We start from the raw sequence: 20,535 nt of genomic DNA on the forward strand, positions 1-20,535 counted from the left end.
CCCTTTAAATCAGAAGACATGATATCTGTTTAGAGCTCTGCACACCCATCATCTCACATGACCAGTGCCCTCAGCAGTCATGTGAGGTATGTGTGATGATGATTAGCACTCTACCTCACAGATGAGGAAACCAGAGCCCAGCTGGGAAAGCAGCTTAAGCCAGGTCAAGCAGCCAGTGAGTGGTGGAGCTAGGATGCAAACCCAAGGGTGCTTTTTATCGTCACAGGCTACTTCTCTTTAGAAGCCCCATTTTGAAGAGCAACAGGGGAAAGAAGTAGAGAAGTGTCAGCAAGCAGGCAGGAGGAGCTAGTACCTATCATTTTAATCATTAAAACCCTGGCACATACAGTTAAATACACCATTAGTTAAAATATTTAAAGCAGTAAGAAGAGACATCAATAAAACGCCAAAATCAAAGGGCACAGAAGGAGAGCCATATTGTACCACTTGTTAATGTGGGGTAACTTACCTCAAAGAGAGGTTTGTTTCTGCCCTAAAATTGTCTGTCTGTTCAAAGGAAAGGCACAGAATTTCCAAAGCAGGTCTTGGGCTCCTGGCTCATATTAAAAAAAAAAAAAAACCCTGTGGCTCATTTCATTATTATGGGGGCAAAGAAAAATATCCTAGCACAGTTTTCTCTGCAGCCAGATGACCATCAGACCAGTCAATCCCAGCAACTCATTAAAGGAAGGTTGATGGTTGGCAGTGGCTAACATTCTGGCACCTGAGCCAAGGTAGCACTCACAGTGCTGACATTGGGCCTGGGTGCCGAGGTCTGTTTTTCTTGCCTGAGAACATGCTGTATTACATGGCCAAGTAGTACTTTTTGCAAATCTGAAAGGAGTCATGAGTTGGAGAGAAATGAATGACTTACTTTCTGAAGGCTTTTGTAACTGACAGCCATGGGGACAGATATGGGGACAGCTAGATAACAGTTAAATGGAAAAAGGGAGGTCTGGAGGTGGATGTTAGAAGCCTGTTAGTGACAGGTTGTTGTCCAGGGGCTGCTTCATTCCCAGTGCCCAGGGAGAAAATGGGCAGAGATTCAGTGTTCTTCAGTGGGACTCCATTGGACACCTTGGGGGGGCATAGTGTACCACTGGCAACTCTGTCCTGTTTGGCATCCCTGAGTCTTCCCAATAAAGGCCAGTAGAGCCCATAGTCATTACAGCAGACAACCAAAAATACCCACACACATTTCCAAATGCCTTCTGTAGGGGCAATGCCCACCTCTCCTGCTGGTTAAGGACCATGGGCAGATTTGCCCCTATGTCCATAGAGGTAAAGAAAGAGCAAATCCAGGAAACTTGGTGACTTTTTTCTTGAAGATCATCAGGGTTAGAATTGACTGCTTATTTCACACAGTGCTTCTCAGACCTGAGGTAGCAAACATGCACCCTTTAGGTCACTTACTATTCTAAGATTCTTTACAAAATTTTCATTAATAATCAAAATAATGTAAAATAATCTGCTGAATCTAAATGTCCAAGCTCAATTTCTGTCTCTTCAAGTTCTCTCCTAGTCCCTTTCCCCGTTGATGCATACCGTGGAGTACAATATTAAGGATTTTGTTTTCCCCAGTTATTACTCTATACTCCTAATTTTGGCATTTTCAAGTCCCATGTTTTCCATCTCTGATTCCTCTCGAGTATCCCATTGGATAAATATTCCACAACCCAACAGTTACATTATAATTTTCTCTGAATGAATTCATGATAAATATTGCTTTGTCACTGTGTTTAATTCCTGTTGTGTATGTGTGTGTTTTCTTGTTTTGTTTTGTTTTGCAGACATTTATGGTGTTAAACAAAAAGAGGACAATCTACCGCTTCAGTGCCAAGCGTGCCTTGTTCATTTTTGGGCCTTTCAATTCAATCAGAAGTTTAGCCATTAGAGTCTCTGTCCATTCATATCCTTTCATCGCACCTTTTACTAAGTCCAGATTACTTGAAAAGCACATGTGCCCCACGATGTTCATGTTATTGAATGGAAGCAAATAACTAATTCTTTCTACAAATACTGGCTGAATGCCTACTTCTCAGGCAGGGACTGTGCTGGATGTGAGCAAGACATCATCTCCTTCTCTGGGGTGCTATGGCCTCAGAAGGGCATGGACTAAAAGGCAGGCAATTTCTTTAGTGAGACTGGTAGTGTGAAAGTTCAGTGTTCTTCAGTGGGACTCCATTGGACACCTTGGGAGGGGTGTAGCAGGGAGGGGCACTGCTCTGCTTTAGAGGCATCAAGGATGGCTTCTTAGAGGAAGGCACATCTAAGCTGACACATAAAGAGTTCTAAGCTGGCAACCTGTGCACCATATTGAGTTGATAATGTGTTGTGTTGGACCTACACAGTACTTAAAGCTTTAAAAAACACTTTGTAATGTGAATACTCCAGATTTCCAGCTTTTCTTGAAAGATGGAAACTGGCAAGGGTAGGTTCACATTTCTGTTAATACCTGGCAAAAATCGGTAGAGTAAGAAATTGCTGCCTCTTTGGAGGGGGCATGTAAGCTCTGTCTCATCACCTCTACATCCCTCTTGTGGCTGAACACCAGCCCATTTTACCCATTTATATGCCTTTTCAGGCTCTTAAAACTTAGGGTTTGCAATGTCAGTCTTAAAGCATAAAGGCAGGTAGGAATTATGAAGCATTTCTGATGTATGCAAGGGTTGGGGGAGACACTAGGAAGTTTTAGACAGGGGAATGAGAAAAAGATATGGGTTGGTAGATTTAGTAAAATGTTGAGGAGAATGGCAATGAATAACTATTTGGGTTTGGTTCCCTAGAAGCAGAGCCTGATATGGGCATTCTTATTTAAGTGATTTAACAGAGGAGTGCTTTCTGGAGAAGGAGAAAGGGAAGCAGAAGGGGGGGAAACAAAGAGCCAAGCAAGGATATGGTCTCAGCTGAGTCAGCTTCATCCTGATCCCACGAGGAACTCTGGAGCATGAATTGCACCACAGAATTGTCCCACTTTGAAGCAAGGGCCTGTGTCAGTCAGACATGTGGAAGGGGGTGTGTAGCTCTCCAAGTGAGAAGGCTGCCATTCAGCAGGGGACAATTCTCCACAGGAGGGGACAGTTGTGAGTTGTTCTCAGTGAATACTCACAGTCAGAAGATAGATGCACCTGCAGAAAAGGGGACCAGCAGGGGTACTCCCAGTCTTACCCAATAGCTAATGGCTCATGCCATCCTACAACATATCTGCCTTAATGGATGCTGGCCACATTGTTCAGCATGTTCATAATCGGCACTGTTATCATCAACTGCGTGTTCATGGCTACAGGGCCTGCTAAAAACAGCAACAGCAACAATACTGACATTGCAGAGTAAGTATTTTTCTTTCATTCACCTGTCCTAAGGTTTTAAACAAATATACCTAAGACAGTTAATGATTACACTGGAGGGGAAGAAAAAGTCGCTGATAATTCTAACACACATGTTGGCAGAATCAGTTTTATTTTTGTCCTTTGTTTTTTTACAATTTGTGATAAACAGCACACATATGTTCACATTTTAGGTGGTTTTCTTTGTGTTTACATAAGTTTTATAGGTGTCCATTTTGATGGTTATATAATATTTCATAGGTGAATAATCCATAATGTACTCAACCACTCTAGCATTTTAGTAGATTATAACATTGTCATAAAAATTTTTTTGCATAAAGCTACATTTATGTATTTATTTATTCTTTGTTTTTGTTTGTAAAAAATTTTTATGCCAATTCACTATGCCAAAAATAAAGCTATTCCTTTTTAATTTTAATTTTTTTTTAATTTTTTGAGACAGGGTTTCGCTGTTGTTGCCCAGGCTGGAGTGCAATGGTGCTATCTCAGCTCACTGTAACATCTGCCCCCCAGGTTCAAGCGATTCTCCGGCCTCACCCTCCCAAGTAGCTGGGATTACAGGCGCCTGCCTCCACACCCAGCTAATTCTTTTGTATTTTTAGTAGAGACAGGATTTCACCATATTGGCCAGGCTGGCCTCAAACTCCTACCTCAGGTGATCTGCTCGCCTCAACCTTGCAAAGTGTTGGGATTACAGACGTGAGCCACTGCACCCAGCCCTATTCTTAAATTATTATTTTCTTGAGATATTCTCTTAGAAATGGATTTTCTAGATAAAAAGGTACATTTTAATGCTTTTAATAATATATATAGACAAAATATTTTCCAAAAAGTTTGTATCAATTTTCTCTGCCGTCAGCAGTGTATTCTAATAACCAATTATATATCACATTCTTGCTAGCATTAAATTTTTTCCTCTCTAATTTATGGAGTTAAAATATTTGCATTTCTTTAATTTCCAGATGAGTTAGACTTAAGAAAATTTTAATTGACACATAATAATCGTACACATTTATAGGGTATATGTGATACTTTGATACGTGCATACACTGTGTAATGATCGCTCACAGGGTAATTGGGATATCAATCCCAATTGGACATTAATTATTTCCTTGTATTGGAAACATTTCAAATCTTCTGTTCTAGCTATTTTGATATATGCAATAAATTATTGTTAACTAAATAGTCACCCTACTGTGCTATTGAGTACTAGAATTTATTCCTTCTATCTGTTTTTTTACTCATTAATCAACTTCTTTTCATTACCCACCTCTCGCCCAATCTTTCCCCATCTCTGGTAACCACCATTCCACTCTCTACTTCCAGGTGATCCACGTTTTCAGTTCCCATGTGTGAATGACAATACGAAATATTTCATTTAGACTCTTTCGATGTTTTCGTTTCTGAATTGTGTGTTTCCATCCTTGTTTCCGTATCATTTTTATTTCTTTTCTAATCAGTTTGAGTGAGTTCTCTGTATAACTGAAATGTTAATTTTTTATCATTTGTATTGGCTTTTCAGACAGATAGATTAGTTTTGTAACTTAGAAGTTCTATATTTGTATAAATATTTTCTTATCAAAATTCCAGTTTTTCTAGTTTAACATATTTGCTGCTTTAATCTTTCAGGAACATATTGAATGCAAATTGAATAAATGAGACCATTTTTTCTAACTCCTATTTAATTATGCAATATAAACCACCGCAATCAATATATAGAACATTTCAATTACCCTCCAAATGTCTCATGCCTCTTTGCAGTTTATCCCCAACCCCCACTCCCAACCCCAGGCAAACATTGATCTCATTTCTGTCATTTGAGACTTGTTTTGCCTTTTTTTAAGAATTTCATATACTTTTCATATGGTATGTATGATACCACATTTTTGTATCTGGTTTCTTTCATTTAGCATAATGCTTTGAGATGCATCCATGTTGTTGTGTATATTTCTACATTTTTTCTTGTTTTTGTTGCTGAGTTGGATTCCATTGAATGGATATACCACATTTTGTTTTCCCATTTATCTATTGCTGCACATTTGTATTGTTGTCAGTTTAGGGCTATTATGAATAAAGTTGCTGCGAACATTTCTGTATAAAGATCTTTTGTGGATATATTTTTGCATTTCTCTGGGATAAATACCTAGGTGTGTAATTGCTGGGCCCTGTGATAAGTATATATGTAATTTTCTAAGAAACTGCTAAACCTTTTTCAAATTGACAGCATAATTTTACATTCATACCAGCAATATATGAAAGTCTCAAAGTCTTTATTTATTTTTTCACTCAATTTGCTTTGATTTTAATTTGCTGTTCTATTTCTAGCTTAAGTTGGAAGTTTAAATAGTTGGTTTTAGATTTTTCTTCTTATACAATTGTATAAAGCTATACATTTCTGTCCAAGAACTGCTTTAGCTGCATTCCACAGATGTCAATACACTGTGTTTTCATTACCTTTTGGTTCAAAATATTCCCTACATTTTCTCATGATTTATTCTTTGTCCCGTATGTCATTTAGAAGTGTGTTTTTTAATATTTCCAAATATTTTATGCTTTTCTAGTTGTTTTCTGGTTGTCTGATTATTATCTAACTTCAGTTCAGTTATGGTCAGAGAATATACTCTGTAAAATTTCAATCTTTTGAAATAAAGAGAAACATCTTTTATAGTCTGTCTTGGGAAATGTTTCACATGCACTTGGAAAGAATCTGGATTCTGCCACATTCTTAAATACTCCTTAAAACGTCAGTTAAGTTAAGGTGGTTGATAGTGTCATTTAGATCTTTTGTACCTGTACTGAGTTTTACCTAGCATTTTTGTGAATTACTGAAAGAGAGGCTTGAAATCTCTATGAATGATTGTGGATTTGTCTATTCTTTCTCTCTTTTTTGTCAAATTTGGCTTCGTGTATTTTGAAGCACTATTATCAGGTACATACATATTTATGATTATTATTATCTTCTGGATGTATTCATTCTTTTATTATTATGGAATGTCTTCTTTGTCTCTAATAATACTCATTTAAATATTTGTTTTGTCTAATATTAATATAGCTACTCCAGCTTTCTTATGCTCTTTGTTTGCGTGGTATATCTTTTTCCATCCTTTTACCCTCAACCTTTTTGTGTCTTTGTATTTGTAGCATATATCTTGTAAACAACATATAGTTGGTTTTTGCTTTTTATGCAGTCTATCAATCCAGTTGCAGACTCTTGATGGACTAAAGTTCATTTACATTTAATATAGTTATATAATTGAATTTTGCTCTGCTATTTTTCTATTGGTTTTCTATTTATCTCATCTTTTTCTTTTTTGTCATTGTTGTTATTCCTTTGCTACTCCATTATTTCTCCATTCCTGTTTCCTTTTGTGTCAATCAAGTATATTTAGTATTTCATTTTAATCCTCTATTGGCCTTTTAGCTTTTCTTACTTGCATTTTTTAGTGGTTTCTTCAGAGATTAAATTAGGCATTTTTAAATGGGCAAAATAGAGTTAATGTTGAATTCCTTCAAGTAAAACAGAAACCATGCCACAGTTCAGTCCTGTTTGTTTTTTGTCATATATTTATATTAATGTACACAATAAACCCAACAATACGGTTTATCATTTTTGCTTTAAATGGGCACATGCCTTTTAAAGACTTTTTTTTTTCCTGTAGATCCAAGTTATCTTTTGGTATTATTTCTTTTTAGCCTGAACAACTTCCTTTAATATTTCTTGTGGTTCAGTTCTGTTGGCAACACATTCTCAGTTTATATTGCTCTGAAAATGTCCTTATTTCATACTCATTTTTGAAGTAGAGTTTTATTGTATATAGATTTAGTGCTTGACAATTTGTTTTTCTAGCACTTTAAGTATGTCATTTCCATGTTTTCTGCCCCTGTTGCTTAGCTCTCTCTTGCTTGCTTCCAGGATTTCCTCCCTAAATTTCCAGCTGCTCTGCCAGCTCTGAACTCCACCCTCAGCCACCTTAAATCTTCAAGACTGCAGCTGTTTGCTGGTGTTGGGGTGGGAGTGGGGAAGTTGGAAAACACTCTCAGACCAAAACGTTAAACATTTTTATAATTCTTATGCATTGCAGGTACCTTCTTTTAAGAGGAACATCTGCCCCGGTTTCTGCCTCCTTTTGTTCATCTTGCAGGTCCTTCAAATAGTTGTCCTTATATATATATATTTCCAGTTTAATACTCATTATCTGTGGGAGAGTTTGCCCAACCACTTCATGTCTTCATCAAAATTGAAGCAGGCATTAATGGTCTCTTAATTTTGCTTATTATTTTTTTCTTTTCCTGTATTAAATTTAACAAACTTTCCTCTATGCCTGTGGATTTTGATTTATAGTTAGAAATACTTTCTCTAGACTTAACTTATAAAAGGATTCTCTCATATTTTCTTATAGTGCTTTTATAGTTTCCTTTTTTAAAAATTTAAATCCTTGAATAATTTGGAATTCATTCAAGGGTAGGGTGTCATAAATAGATCTGACTTCATATTTCCATCCCAGATGTCTATCCATTTGTCCCAACACCATTTGTTAAATAGTCCACATCCTATCCTCTAATGTGAAATGCTACTTAGGTATTCAAATCTATTTCTGGACTTTCTTTTCTCTTCCATTGGTCTTCATTTTCATATGCCAGAACCACACTTTTTAACTATCAAGATTGTCTAATATTGTAATGTTCAGGAGTGCTAGAGGTTCCCTTTGAGAATTTTTATGGTTCTTGTTGGTTTATTTTTTCATGTAAATTTTATAGTCAACTTGGCTGGTTTTACTGACATGATGAAAGGATTTATAAATGAACCTGGAGGAAATTGACATCTTTATGAGGTTGGAATTCATTGAGAACATGACATATTTTTCATTTGTTAAAATCTTCTTTTGTGTTCCTCTAATTGCTTTAAAACTTTCTTCATACAGATCTTCCACAATTCTTGCTAAATTTGTTTGTGAATTTTACTGTTTTTTGTTGCCATTATGAATGTGGTCTTTTCTTTCATTATACCTTGTAACTAGTTGCCTTGTTATATAAAACTATATGTATATGTATGTTTGTACATCAGTATTATACATATCAATATTTTATATATATATATACAATTTTGTGCTATCTTTGATAAAATTTGTTGTCAGCATTTGTTTACTCTCTTGATGACTCCTATGGCTCCCCATCTTTCCCATGTATTGAATTTTTTTTTTTTTTTTTTTTTGAGATGGAGTTTTGCTCTTGTCACCCAGGCTGGAGTGCAATGGTGCGATCTCGGCTCACCGCAACCTCCTCCTCCCGGGTTCAAGCAATTCTCCTGACTCAGCCTCCGGAGTAGCTGGGATTACAGGCATGCACCACCACACCTGGTTAATTTTGTATTTTTAGTAGAGATGGGGTTTCTCCATGTTGGTCAGGCTGGTCTCTAACTCCCGACCCCAGATGATCCACCCACCTCGGCCTCCCAAAGTGCTGGGATTACAGGCATGAGCCACCATGCCCAGGCTTGAAATGTTTTTAATAGCATGGAAATGAGGCATTCTGAGAGAAAGAAAGAGAGAATTATCCAGTAAAGTGATTTATATCTGCAGATCTTTTGGAGAGGGATATAAGGAATTAGTGAAATGGAAAGGAATTCATTTATTAATAGCTTTTGCATTTTTCATTGGTAAACTTTTTCAGTTTTAAAATTTCTCTGAATATTTTGCTATATTCTTCTTCTCATTTATCATTTTGTTCATATGTTTTCTTTTTTCTGTGATTAGATTTGCCAGAGGCTTGCTATCTTTATGTTTTTTTTAAAGTATGTCTTAAATTCTATTTTAAAAACTATTCTATAGTTTTTCTAAAACTATGTCTTAAATTCTATTTGTCTTAAATTCCATTTTTCTAAAACTATATCTTAAATTCTGTTTATGTATTAAATTCTATTTTTATTTTATTATTATTTTTTGAGACAGAATCTCACTTTCTTGCCCAGGCTGGAGTGCAGTGGAGCAATCTCCACTTACTGCAAGCTTCACCTCCTGGATTCAGGCGATTCTTGTGTCTCAGCCTCCCAAGTGACTGGGATTACAGACATGCACTGCCACGTCTGGCTAACTTTTGTATTTTTAGTAGAGATGGGGTTTTGCCATGTTGCCCAGGTCTTGAACTCCTGGACTCAGGTGATCCGCCTGCCTCAGCCTCCCAAAGTGCTGTGATTACAGGTGTGAGCCACGGCACCTGGCCTTAAATTCTATTTAAAAATATAATATTTTTGGCCGGGCACTGTGGCTCACCATCTATAAAGTCCCAGCGCTTTGGGAGGCCGAGGCAGGCAGATAACCTGAGGTTGGGAGTTCGAGACCAGCCTGACCAACATGGAGAAACTCCATCTCTACTAAAAATACAAAATTAGCCGAGCGTGGTGGCACATGCCTGTAATCCCAGCTACTTGGGAGGCTGAGGCAGGAGAATCACTTGAACCTGGGAGGCAGAGGTTGCGGAGAGCCGAGTTCGTGCCATTGCGCTCCAGCCTGGGCAACAAGAGTGAAACTCCATCTCAAAAAAAATATATATATATATGTGTGTGTGTGTGTGTGTGTGTATAATATTTTTCCCTCTACCTTCTTTTATTTTCTTCCTTATACATTCAATAGGACATAACGTATTCTAAAATATGAATTTGAATGTTTAGTACATGTATTTTCCTTCTTGTTGTAAATAATAAAAATGTTTATAGGGACAATGCTTGGGGTACAGTTTTGTCTCTGTCTTATAGGTTTTAATATGTGGCATTTCAATTTTTAATATCTTCTAAATGTCTTTTGTATTCTTATTTTCTCTTCCTCTTTGGTTCAGTTTCTTGCAGATTCTTCTTTAAGGATGTTTGTAGTAACATTTGTGGTATCTGACTTGGCAAGTTGCAAGTATTGTACTACATCTCCCACATTAGTTAATGTTTGGTTCAGTTTCTTGTAGATTCTTCTCTAAGGATGTTTGTAGTAACATTTGTGGTATCTGACTTGGCAAGTTGCAAGTATTGTACTACATCTCCCACATTAGTTACGCTTGAGCTGTACATTTCCTTTCAGATCCTCTAGTAATTCAAAGAGACTCACTCAGGTTCAGGCAAATATAAGAAGCTTCTTGTGAATTGAATGGCTTAGCTAATATTTCTAAAATGACTGGAGCAATGACTTACTGTTTCTAAGGCTTGAGGGACTTGGGCACACAGGCAAAAAATCACTCCTGCTAGAGGTATGACGGTGAAAGCTGACTAGCAGCTGTTTGTGCCTCTGGTGGGGAGTAAGACTGGGGACTCCCAGACCTTGCAGGCACTTATTAGGGAATACAACATCATCAGGAAAGGGGCTATGTGAGCAAGGCTGGGTGCTCCAGGGAAAGATGGACTAATGACCCTGAGGGGCTTTCCTCCCAGAATCTGGGTGATGCTCATTCTCGTCATGCTTCTTTAGAACATGCTTTTATTTTCAAATGTTTTCACAGATTTTAAATGGGAATTTGGGAAGGCAGTCTCCAGTCACTTCCACCCTACTTTTTTTCCTGGAAGTGTTCTCTAAATCATATTCACATCTATTCTCATTTACTTGGCTCTAGTGGTTTCTGGGACACTGGTTAGAGGTCAGACTTTGAAAACTGCCCTTTCTTTGACTTTAAGTTCTGATTTGGTCTATTTGTCTCTGGAGAATTCTTCTCCCTCCTAGGTGGTGTCTTTGTAGGGACCATCTGTCTCTGTTGCTGGGTGGAACCTGGAACCTGGTTAAGTCTGGCCAGCGGAGGGGCTATGCCTTGAGGAGGGCACAGGTAGCCCCAGGAATAGATGCCATCCTGGCAGTGTCCCTGGGAAATGTGGTCTCCCCTTTGGAGATTTGGCTGTTGCATGAGGTGCTAACTTGAGTGCAGATGCTGCTACTCGTTACTTACTGCAGCTTCCCTAGAAGCCTTTGTGATCAGGAGGGTAGGACCTATGGAGGAGACAGATTAGGAGAGTGCATTGTTTCCACAGCAGCAGTTTGCCCTGCCTAGCCTTTGTGGTGAGATGCAAGGAGCCTTCTTTCTCTATTGGGGAAGGTAATTTGCTTTGAGGCCATTTTCACTATTAAAATACCCATAAGGCAGGGAGGAAAACCCCTTTTTAGGCCATAGGGAAGCAGAGAGGAAGGAAGCAAGGGTGGGGAAAGCTGCTGCTCTCCCCTGGCAGTTCTGAACAGTAGATACATGAATGTGGGGTGGAAGGAGGCTGTTAAAAATGTCTTCATACAAGGAGGCATGTAATTTCCTCCTGGTGGGCATGGCTTTATTCCATATCAGATGTCATTTTGATCAGCCTGTCCCATCATTGGTCAGGCTTCAGCTGGAAAAGAGGGAATGGTGGAAGTAAGAGGTGGGAGGCTAGAATGTCAGGCCGAAATAGCAGCGATGGTCTGCTGTCTCATTTGCTTGAGATCTGTATGAAGACTTGAAAAATCCCACAAATATGCAATTACAGATTTTTATAAAAGCACCTATAGCTTTATAATTTAAAGTTGATATTAAAATATATTGCCTTTTTAAACTCTTTTAATGCCTGTTTACATGAGGACATTTTTAACAGCCTCCTGCAACCCTACATTCACACACACATAGTTTAGGACAGACATTATTTAATCTGATATGCTCATTTGTCACACAAAAGGTGAGCAGCTCAGAAAAAGCCTGAAGCAAGGAGGAGCTCTTGCCTGTAGCAGCCTCATGACCATTTCTGCTCTTGGACTTGGCTACTTTGAGGTTTTTCAAGTCCTCAAGGCCTTTGTTCTTTAGTTTTCAGGGCCACTATGGCTGGATAGTTTACCAGAAAAGGTCCACCACTTCTACTTTTAACTGGCAAGTTGTTTAACTGAATTGCTTGTTTCTGTCCCAAGTGAGCGTGTCTATGTGTTTGCGCTTGCAGACCCAGTATTTTTGCAGCTTGGGATTATAACAAAAGATACAAGATTTTTTTTTTTTTTGAGGCAGAAGAGAAAATGGTAAATAAATTAGAGAATTGTCTTAGCCAATTTTATGTTGTGATAACAGAATACCACAGACTGGATAATTTGTAAAGAATACAGATGTATTTCTTACAGTTCTGGAGGCTGGGAAGTCCAAGATCAAAGGGTCTGCATCTGGTGAGGTTCTTCTTGCTGCATCATCCCATGGCAGAAGGCAGAAGGGCAAAAATGTGCACATGAGACGGCAAGGGCAAAGAGGCCTGAACTCACCTTTTATCAGGAACCCACTCCTGAGATATTGGCATTAATACTTCACAAAGGCAGTATCTTCATGGCTTAATTACCTCCTAAGGGTCCCACCTCTTAATACCATGATAATGCCAATTAAATTTCAACATGACTTTTGGAGGGAACATTCAAACCATAGCAAGGATAGCATATGATGGAAGATTCAGGGAAGAAAAAGGAAGGGCCAGTTTTTATTAAAATTGTGATAAAGTACATATCACATAAAAGATACCATCTGAACTATTTTAAGTTCAGTGGAATTAAGTACACTCACAGTGTTACACAACATTATCATTATTCATCTCCAGAACTCTTTTCATCTTGCAAAACCGAAACTCTATATCCATGAAATACCAACTCCCCATTTCAGTCTTCCCCTCAGCCCCTGCCTCATAAAAGTGGATCACACAGTATTTGTCTTTTTATGACTGAATTGTTTCACCTTGCATAATGACTTCAAGGTTTATACATGTTGTAGAATGTGACAAAATTTTCTTCCTTTTTAAGGCTGATTAATATTCCATCACATGTAAATACCACATTTTACTCTGAACTGACAGGTTGTTTGACTGAATTACTTATTTCAGTCCCAAACGTGTGTGTGTGTGTGTGTACAGACCCAGTATTTTTGACAGCGTCAGAATATAAAAAAAGATATAAACTACTTTTTTTTAGAGATTGTCTACTTATCTGGCAAACGGCATTTGGGTTGCTTCCACCTCTTGGCTGTTGTGAACAGTGCTGCTGTGAACATGGGTAGGCAAATATGTCCTTGAGAACCTGCTTTCAATTCTTTTATACATATACCTAGAAGTGGCTTTGCTGGATCATATGGCAGGTCTATTGTTAATTTTTGAGGAGTCTTCATACTGTTTTCCATAGGGATTGCGCCATTTTACAATCTCATCCACAGTGCACAAGTGTTCCAATTTCTCCACATCTTCATCAACACTTGTTATTTTAGGTCTTTTTAAAAAATAGTCGCCGTCCTAATGGGTGTGAGGTCATCTCTTTGTGGTTTTGATTTGCATTTTTCTAATGATTAGTGATGTTGAGCATCTTTTCATAGCTCATTGGCCATTTATGTTTCATCTTTGGAGAAATATCTGCTCAAATCCTTTGGTCTTTTTTTAATTAGGTCATTTAATTTTTTATTGTTGAGTTGCAGGAGTTCTATTTTATTTTATTTTATTTTATTGTAAGTTCTGGGATACATGCCCAGAACATGCAGGTTTGTTACATAGCTGTATGTGTGCCATGGTGGTTTGCTGCTCCATCAACCCATTATCTAGGTTTTAAGCCCCACATGCATTAGGTATTTGTCCTAATCCTCTCACTCCCCTTGCCCCCCACCCCACAACAGGCCCCAGTGTGTGTTGTTCCCCTCCCTGTGTCCATGTGTTCTTACTGTTCAGCTCGCACTTACGAGTGAGTGAGAACATGCAGTGTTTGGTTTTCTGTTGTAGGAGTTACTTACATATTCTGAATGTTAACCCCTTGTTAGATATATGACTTCCAAATTTTTCTTCTATGAGTTTTATGTTTTTCAGATCTTACATTTAGGACTTTAATCCATATTGAGTTAATTTTTTATACGGTGTAAGTAAAGATTCTAACTTCATTTTTTGCAAGTGGAGATTTAGTTTTCCCATTACCATTTGTTGAAAAGACTGTCCTTTTCCCAAGGACATTGCCAAGACTATTCCATAGTCTTGTCACCCTTGTGGAAAATAATTTGGCCATATATGCAAAAGTTTACTTCTGGGCTCTCTATTCTATTCCATTGGTCTATATGTGTCTTTATGCTAGTACCACCTTGATGTGCTTTGTCTGTGTCCCACCCAAATCTCATCTTGAATTGTAGTTCCCATAATCCCAACATGTGGTGGGAGGGCCCTGGTGGGAGATAATTGAGTCATGGAGATGGTTTCCCCCATGCTGTTCTGGTAATAGTAAGTTCTCATGAGATCTGATGGTTTCATTAGGGGCTTTCCCCTTCGCTTCACTCTCATTCTTCTCCTTCCTGCTGCCATATGAAGAAGGACATGTTTGCTTCCCCTTCTACCATAATGGTAATTTTTCTGAGGCCTTCTCCAGCCATGCTGAACTGAACTGTGAATCAATTAAATCTATTTCCATGATACATTACCAGTCTCAGGTATGTCTTTGTTAGCAGTGTGAGAATGGACTGATACACACCTATTCTGATTACTGTAGCTTTGTAATAAATGTCAATATCAGGAAGTATGAGACCTCACAATTTGTTTGTTTTTTTTTTTTAAGATTGTTTTGGCTATTTGGGGTCACTTGAAATTCCATCTGAATTTTAGAATGGATTTATATATTTTTGTAAAAAATGTCATTGGGAGTGTGATAAGGATTGCACTGAATCTGTAGATCACCCTGGGTAGTACGACATCTTAATAATATTAAACCTTTCAATCCCTGAACACAGGTATGAAAAAATTCAGCTATTTGCTTGTCATTTACTCTCTTCATTGTCCTGTCACCAATTGTCTCCTTCTGTACATCAGAGTGACAGCTCTAGAATGGTGGTGACAAACTACAACCTCCAGTACTTGGGCCTCATGTTACCTGAAACTATTCTCAAGAATATGGACATAAAGCTAGGTCTTGAAATGTAGTTTCACAGTTTATCTCTAGGCCTGTTTCTCTGAAACTCTAAATACCAGAACTTGCTTAAAAAGCTTGCGTTTTTGAACTCTGGTTTGCTGAAGACCAGAATGTTAAATGTCACATTGAAATGGAAAAAAAAATCAAGGCCAGTAAGATAGAAGGGCTCTTTACTTTTCATATTGTTCATCATGTTTCTTCCTGTTGTAAATGGTTTGCTTTTTAGGTGTGTCTTCACTGGGATTTATATTTTTGAAGCTTTGATTAAAATATTGGCAAGAGGTTTCATTCTGGATGAGTTTTCTTTCCTTCGAGATCCATGGAACTGGCTGGACTCCATTGTCATTGGAATAGCGTAAGAATGTTAAAGATGTTTTTGAAGAGACTTGGGTGGGAAAGAAGCCCCTTTGCTTCCATCAGAGCTCTGTGTGGATTCATTTGAGTGGCTGAGTATGCCCTAGTAATGCCTAGAGCTCTGAGTGCTGTGTTGGTTGGCCCTGAACAGCACGTGCAGCTAATTGACCAGATGCCTCCACACACAAACCCATTTCTAGGTCAACACTCAAGTTCTTGTTCCTTCAGCTATTTACTCACCAAAACTGGCCTGTTATGGGCCAGGCTTTATGCAAGATACAGAGTGTGCCAATGAAATACACACACACACACACACAAAAAAAGACATGTTTTTCTATCTTATGAAGCTCACAGTCCAGAGGGGAAGAGTGACAATTAATGACCCTTAAAATATAGTATGATGAGTACCAGGATAGGGGCTGTACATGTATTAAGCTGTCAGAGGATATAGGAAGAACAAAGCAGTCTAAAAAATCTTTGACTACTACAAGGTTACAAAGAGCTTTACTCCTGTTTACTTCTAGAAGTTCTGTAGTTTTGGCTTTTATGTTTCAGTCCATGGTCCATTTTGAGTTAATTATTATGTATGGTGTAAGGTGTAAGGTGAAGGTTGAGGCTCTTCCTGCAGGAAAGACACTGATTTGGAATCTGAATGATGAAATGGAGTAAGCAAAAGAAAAAATGAGAAATGCAATGACACATTGCCAGCACAACAATAGTAAACCTAGCATCATTTAATCTGTACCAGGCATTATGTTAAGCACTTTGCATATTTTCTCCTATTTAATATTCACAAAAGCACTTGGAGATAGGTGCTAGTAATTTCAGTTTGATATTTGAAGTTCAAAGGTTGTGTGCTCTTAGTTATTGAAAGGCGGTGAAGCACAGTGGTTTAGAGTGTGACTCTGGAGCTACACTGCCTGGCTGCACATTCAGGCTTGACCATGTAGTGGCTGGAGACTTTAGTGAAGTGCCTTGAGGCATGGAACTTGTCAGCCACTCAGTAAATATTTGAGAGGACTTCTATTATTCATTAGCCACAACTACATGGACTATTTCAAGGAGTCTTCATCTGTGTCCACATATGAAGGTGAACTGAGAACAGCCTCCTCTGCAGTTCATATCAAGAACAGTGGTATGCCAGATCCTAAGATAAAGGTGAGGCTGGAAAGGTGAGGCTGCCGATTTCACCTTGGAGGTCACAAGCCCCAGGCTGAGCTTACTTGTGGCTTTTGTGGAGATGTGCAGTGCAGCTGCAGGACTGAGCAAGCCCATGGTTTCCTTGTGCTTTGTCTTGTAGGATTGTGTCATGTATTCCAGGAATCACCATCAAACTGTTGTCCCTGCGTACCTTCCGTGTGTTCAGAGCTTTAAAAGCAATTTCAGTAGTTTCACGTAAGTCACTCTCCCTTTCCACACTGGCTCCTATCTAGAAAGAATGTTAATTTGTACTTAAATTTTTTCAAAATGTCATCATGTAAACCAAAAACAAACAAACCCTGCTTTACAAATTTATCTGATGGCCCAACTGATAATTATTGAGCACCTAATATGTCCAGGCACTGTGCTAACTGCCTGAGATCTAGTAGTAAGCAAATGGATACAGACTCATGGAGTTTTACCTTCTAGGGTAGGGGGTGGGGAGACAGACACGAAACAACAACTATAATAAATAAGTACTTTATGTAGCATGTGAGCAAGTGCTATGTGCCAGGGAAAATATAAAGAAAAAGTAGACACCGTAGAGGCTATGGGAAGTCACAGGGTGTAGGGGAAGCCGTTTGCAGTTTTAAACAGAGTGATCAGGATAGTTGTCATTGAGGTGAGAGGTGGCAGAGATTTGAAGATGGCCAGGGAGTGACACAAGCAGATATATGGGAAAGAGTATTCTGAGCAGGGGAAACAGCCAGCACCGAGACTGAGCAGGAAGGATGAGGATGGGACTGGAAGGGAGACAGTGAGGGGCCAGGTAGAGGTGAGATCATAGAAGTGAAGGGGGGCCGGATGCAGTCACTCACGCCAGTAATCTAGCACTTTGGGAGGCCAAGGCGGGGAGATAACTTGAGGCCAGGAGTTTGAGAGCAGGCCAATATGGTAAAGCCTTCTCTCTACAAAAATACAAAAGTTAAGGCCAGGCGCAGTGGCTCACGCCTGTAATCTCAACACTTTGGAAGGCTGAGGCAGGTGGATCACCTGAGGTTGGGAGTTTGGTACCAGCCTGATCAACATGGATAAACCCCATCTCTACTAAAAATACAAAAGTAACCAGGTGTAGTGGTGCATGCCCGTAATCCCAGCTACTCAGGAGGCTGAGGCAGGAGAATCACTTGAACCTGGGAGAGGGAGGTTGCGGTGAGCCTAGATTGCCCCATTGCACTCTGGCCTGGGGAACAAGAGCAAGACTCTGTCTCAGAAAAAAAAAAAAAAAAAAAAAAAAAAAAAATTAGTCAGGTGTGGTGGTGGGTACATTTAATCCCAGCTACTCGAGAGGCTGAGGCAGGAGAATTGCTTGAACCTGGGAGGGAGGGAGAGGCTGCAGGCTGCAGGCTGCAGTGAGCTGAGATTGTGCCATTGCACTGCAGCCTAAGGTAAAAAAAAAAAAAAAAAAAAAAAAAAAAAGGACAAGAAGAAGAACTAAGGGGAGTTTTGTAGGCACAGGGAGGATCTAGGCTTCACTCTGAAGAAATGGGAGCTGTGGTGTGGAGAATGGAATGTAGGGGAGAAGATGGGAGAAGCAGGAAGACCTCCTACTACAGGGAGCATGGTGGACTAAAGATCCCGGCTTCCACCTCTCTGGATTCCCCACTGCATCCATCCACATGCCAAGATCATGCCTGCCCTGCACAGTGTGTGTGAGTTCTAGTGCTGGCCTATTCCTGAAGTATATGGGATTCTTCTAATAGGAAACTTTGGCTCAGGGACTCTCCAGTGACCTGGCTGAGACTACGACAGCTGAACTGCAGTCTGAGGTTCTTCCTATCCAGTCCTCCTCCCTTGTCTCTCTCTCAGATGTCAAACCTGAGCTGCAGTCTGAAGTCTCTCCCTGCCCACTCCTGCTCCCCGCACTCATCTTTCACAGGCATCCTCCCAACCCCCACAAATCTCTTGCACATCTGATCTCAGAATGTCTGCTCCTCAAAACCCAAACTGACACAAGAGACCGTAATCAAAGCAAGGGATGGCGGTGCTCTCTGATCAGGTAGTGGTAGTGGAGTTGGTAGACACTGGTCTGATTCTGTGTCAATCTGAAGGTAGAAACAATAGCATTTCCTGACGGATAAATTGTATACATGGTGTGAGCAAAAGAGAGGAGTCAAAAATGACTTTTATGTCTGATGTCACTGATTGAGACAGAGAAGGCTGTGAGAGGAGCAGGCCTTGGGGTCAGATTACAAGCTAGCTTTGAACATGTTGTGTTTGAGATGGCTGTGAGACCACCAAGGGAAAGGATTCGGTAAGCAATTAGGTGTATATGAGTCCGGGATCCCAGGGATGAGTCAGAGCTGGAGATACCATTTCAGGCATCAAGGGTCTATAGATGATATTTAAAGCCATGGGATCTGAAGAGATCACCAAGGAAATGAACATTGATGGAGAATAGAAGAGGACCAAGGCCTGAGCCCCAGGGCATTGAAACATGAAAGGGAGAAGAGGAGAAAACAGGGAATGAGATGAGCAGCAGGCACCTGTGAAGTAGGAGGGAAACCAAAGGTGGTCTCCTGGAAACCAGGTGAGGAAGGCACTTTAGCCCTTCGGATCAGGATGAAGCCAAGGTTGGGTGTGAATATGAATTTCAGTTTTTGAAAAATAAGGTTATTATACACACCTTTTTTCTCTCCTCCCCCTTTCCTCCCCTTTCTTTACTAAAACAAACAAACAAAACAGTTTGTTATCTTCCCTCTCTAGACTCCTTTCCCCCCACCTTCTCCCTTCCCTTCTTTTCTATCAGTGGCTTTGGCAAACTATAAAAAGACATGGGAACTATTTAGTTGTGCTGATGATATAGACGTAAACTATACCATATGGCCCCAATACCTAAACTCCAGGCAATTGAAGTCCTTTCAAACAGAAGCAGTAGGTTATTTTTTGAAACTTCATGAAAGCAACTGAATAGTGATAAAGAAACTGGTAGTCAGAGGACACTTTATATATAATTTATGTCTTTTCCTTCTCCTCCTCCTCCTTCTCCTCCTCCTTCTCCTTCTCCTTCTCTTTCTCCTTCTCCTCATTCTTCTTCATTTCAAGTAGGGCTTTGTTTTCCCAGGTAGATTTAGGAGCTTTCTGCATGAGCTGAGCCCCTTTTATTTTCACGTAAGTAAATACACATTCTGGCAGTCATTTAGCCGCTTTCGTGTCCCCTTCATCATCTCCACACAGGCGAATATGGTCTCTATTTTGGCCCATGAAATGCACTGAGATGCCTGGATGCTTTTTGGAAGTAAGGGTGCAAGGTACAATCTTTTATGAGACTATGAAAAAATGATCCAGGAATCACAATCATCACTCGTCCACATTTTTTGCTTTGGAGAAGCCTCTTGTTATAGGTTAAAATCTGCCTTGGGTGATGCTGTAGTAACCTCTCATTTACCTTCAATTGGTGATATAGTAAGTGTCCCAGCTTAGCCTCCAGGTTCCTGCTATCTGGTGTCATACTTTGTGGGAAGCTCATCCACTGAGGGCTTGGCCTCCCACTGTACACTGCCATGGGCTCTCACCTCTACCCTGATGAAATGAAATTTTGTCACTTAGTGTCATTCCATGCATTGCAATCACATCTGAGAGTTTATCTCTCCAGCTATCTTGAGAGCAAAGCCCATGACTCAGTGGATTGCTGAAGTTGACTTCTTCTTTTTCCAGCTCTGTTCCGTGACATCATGTTGGTAGCTTGAAATCTAGCATGGTGGTGAGTGGGGATCAGGATCTAGACCACAGAATTCAGAAAACAAGGA

General features: G+C 39.5%; 1 protein-coding gene across 3 annotated transcripts in view; it reads left to right on the plus strand.

Annotated features, from left to right (window-relative positions):
• The window catches only part of SCN11A (sodium voltage-gated channel alpha subunit 11), a 210,005-nt gene that overhangs the window by 102,631 nt on the left and 86,839 nt on the right, over positions 1–20,535 (plus strand). For all 3 annotated transcript variants that reach the window (XM_037988429.2, XM_007971729.3, XM_037988430.2), the window contains 4 exons: positions 1,791–1,909; positions 3,228–3,329; positions 15,459–15,587; positions 16,887–16,981. In XM_037988429.2, the coding sequence (XP_037844357.1) occupies positions 1,791–1,909; positions 3,228–3,329; positions 15,459–15,587; positions 16,887–16,981 (445 nt within the window). The remainder of the gene's footprint in view (positions 1–1,790; positions 1,910–3,227; positions 3,330–15,458; positions 15,588–16,886; positions 16,982–20,535) is intronic.

Source organism: Chlorocebus sabaeus, chromosome 15 (genome assembly GCF_047675955.1).
Source record: "Chlorocebus sabaeus isolate Y175 chromosome 15, mChlSab1.0.hap1, whole genome shotgun sequence".
Lineage (NCBI taxonomy): Eukaryota > Metazoa > Chordata > Mammalia > Primates > Cercopithecidae > Chlorocebus > Chlorocebus sabaeus.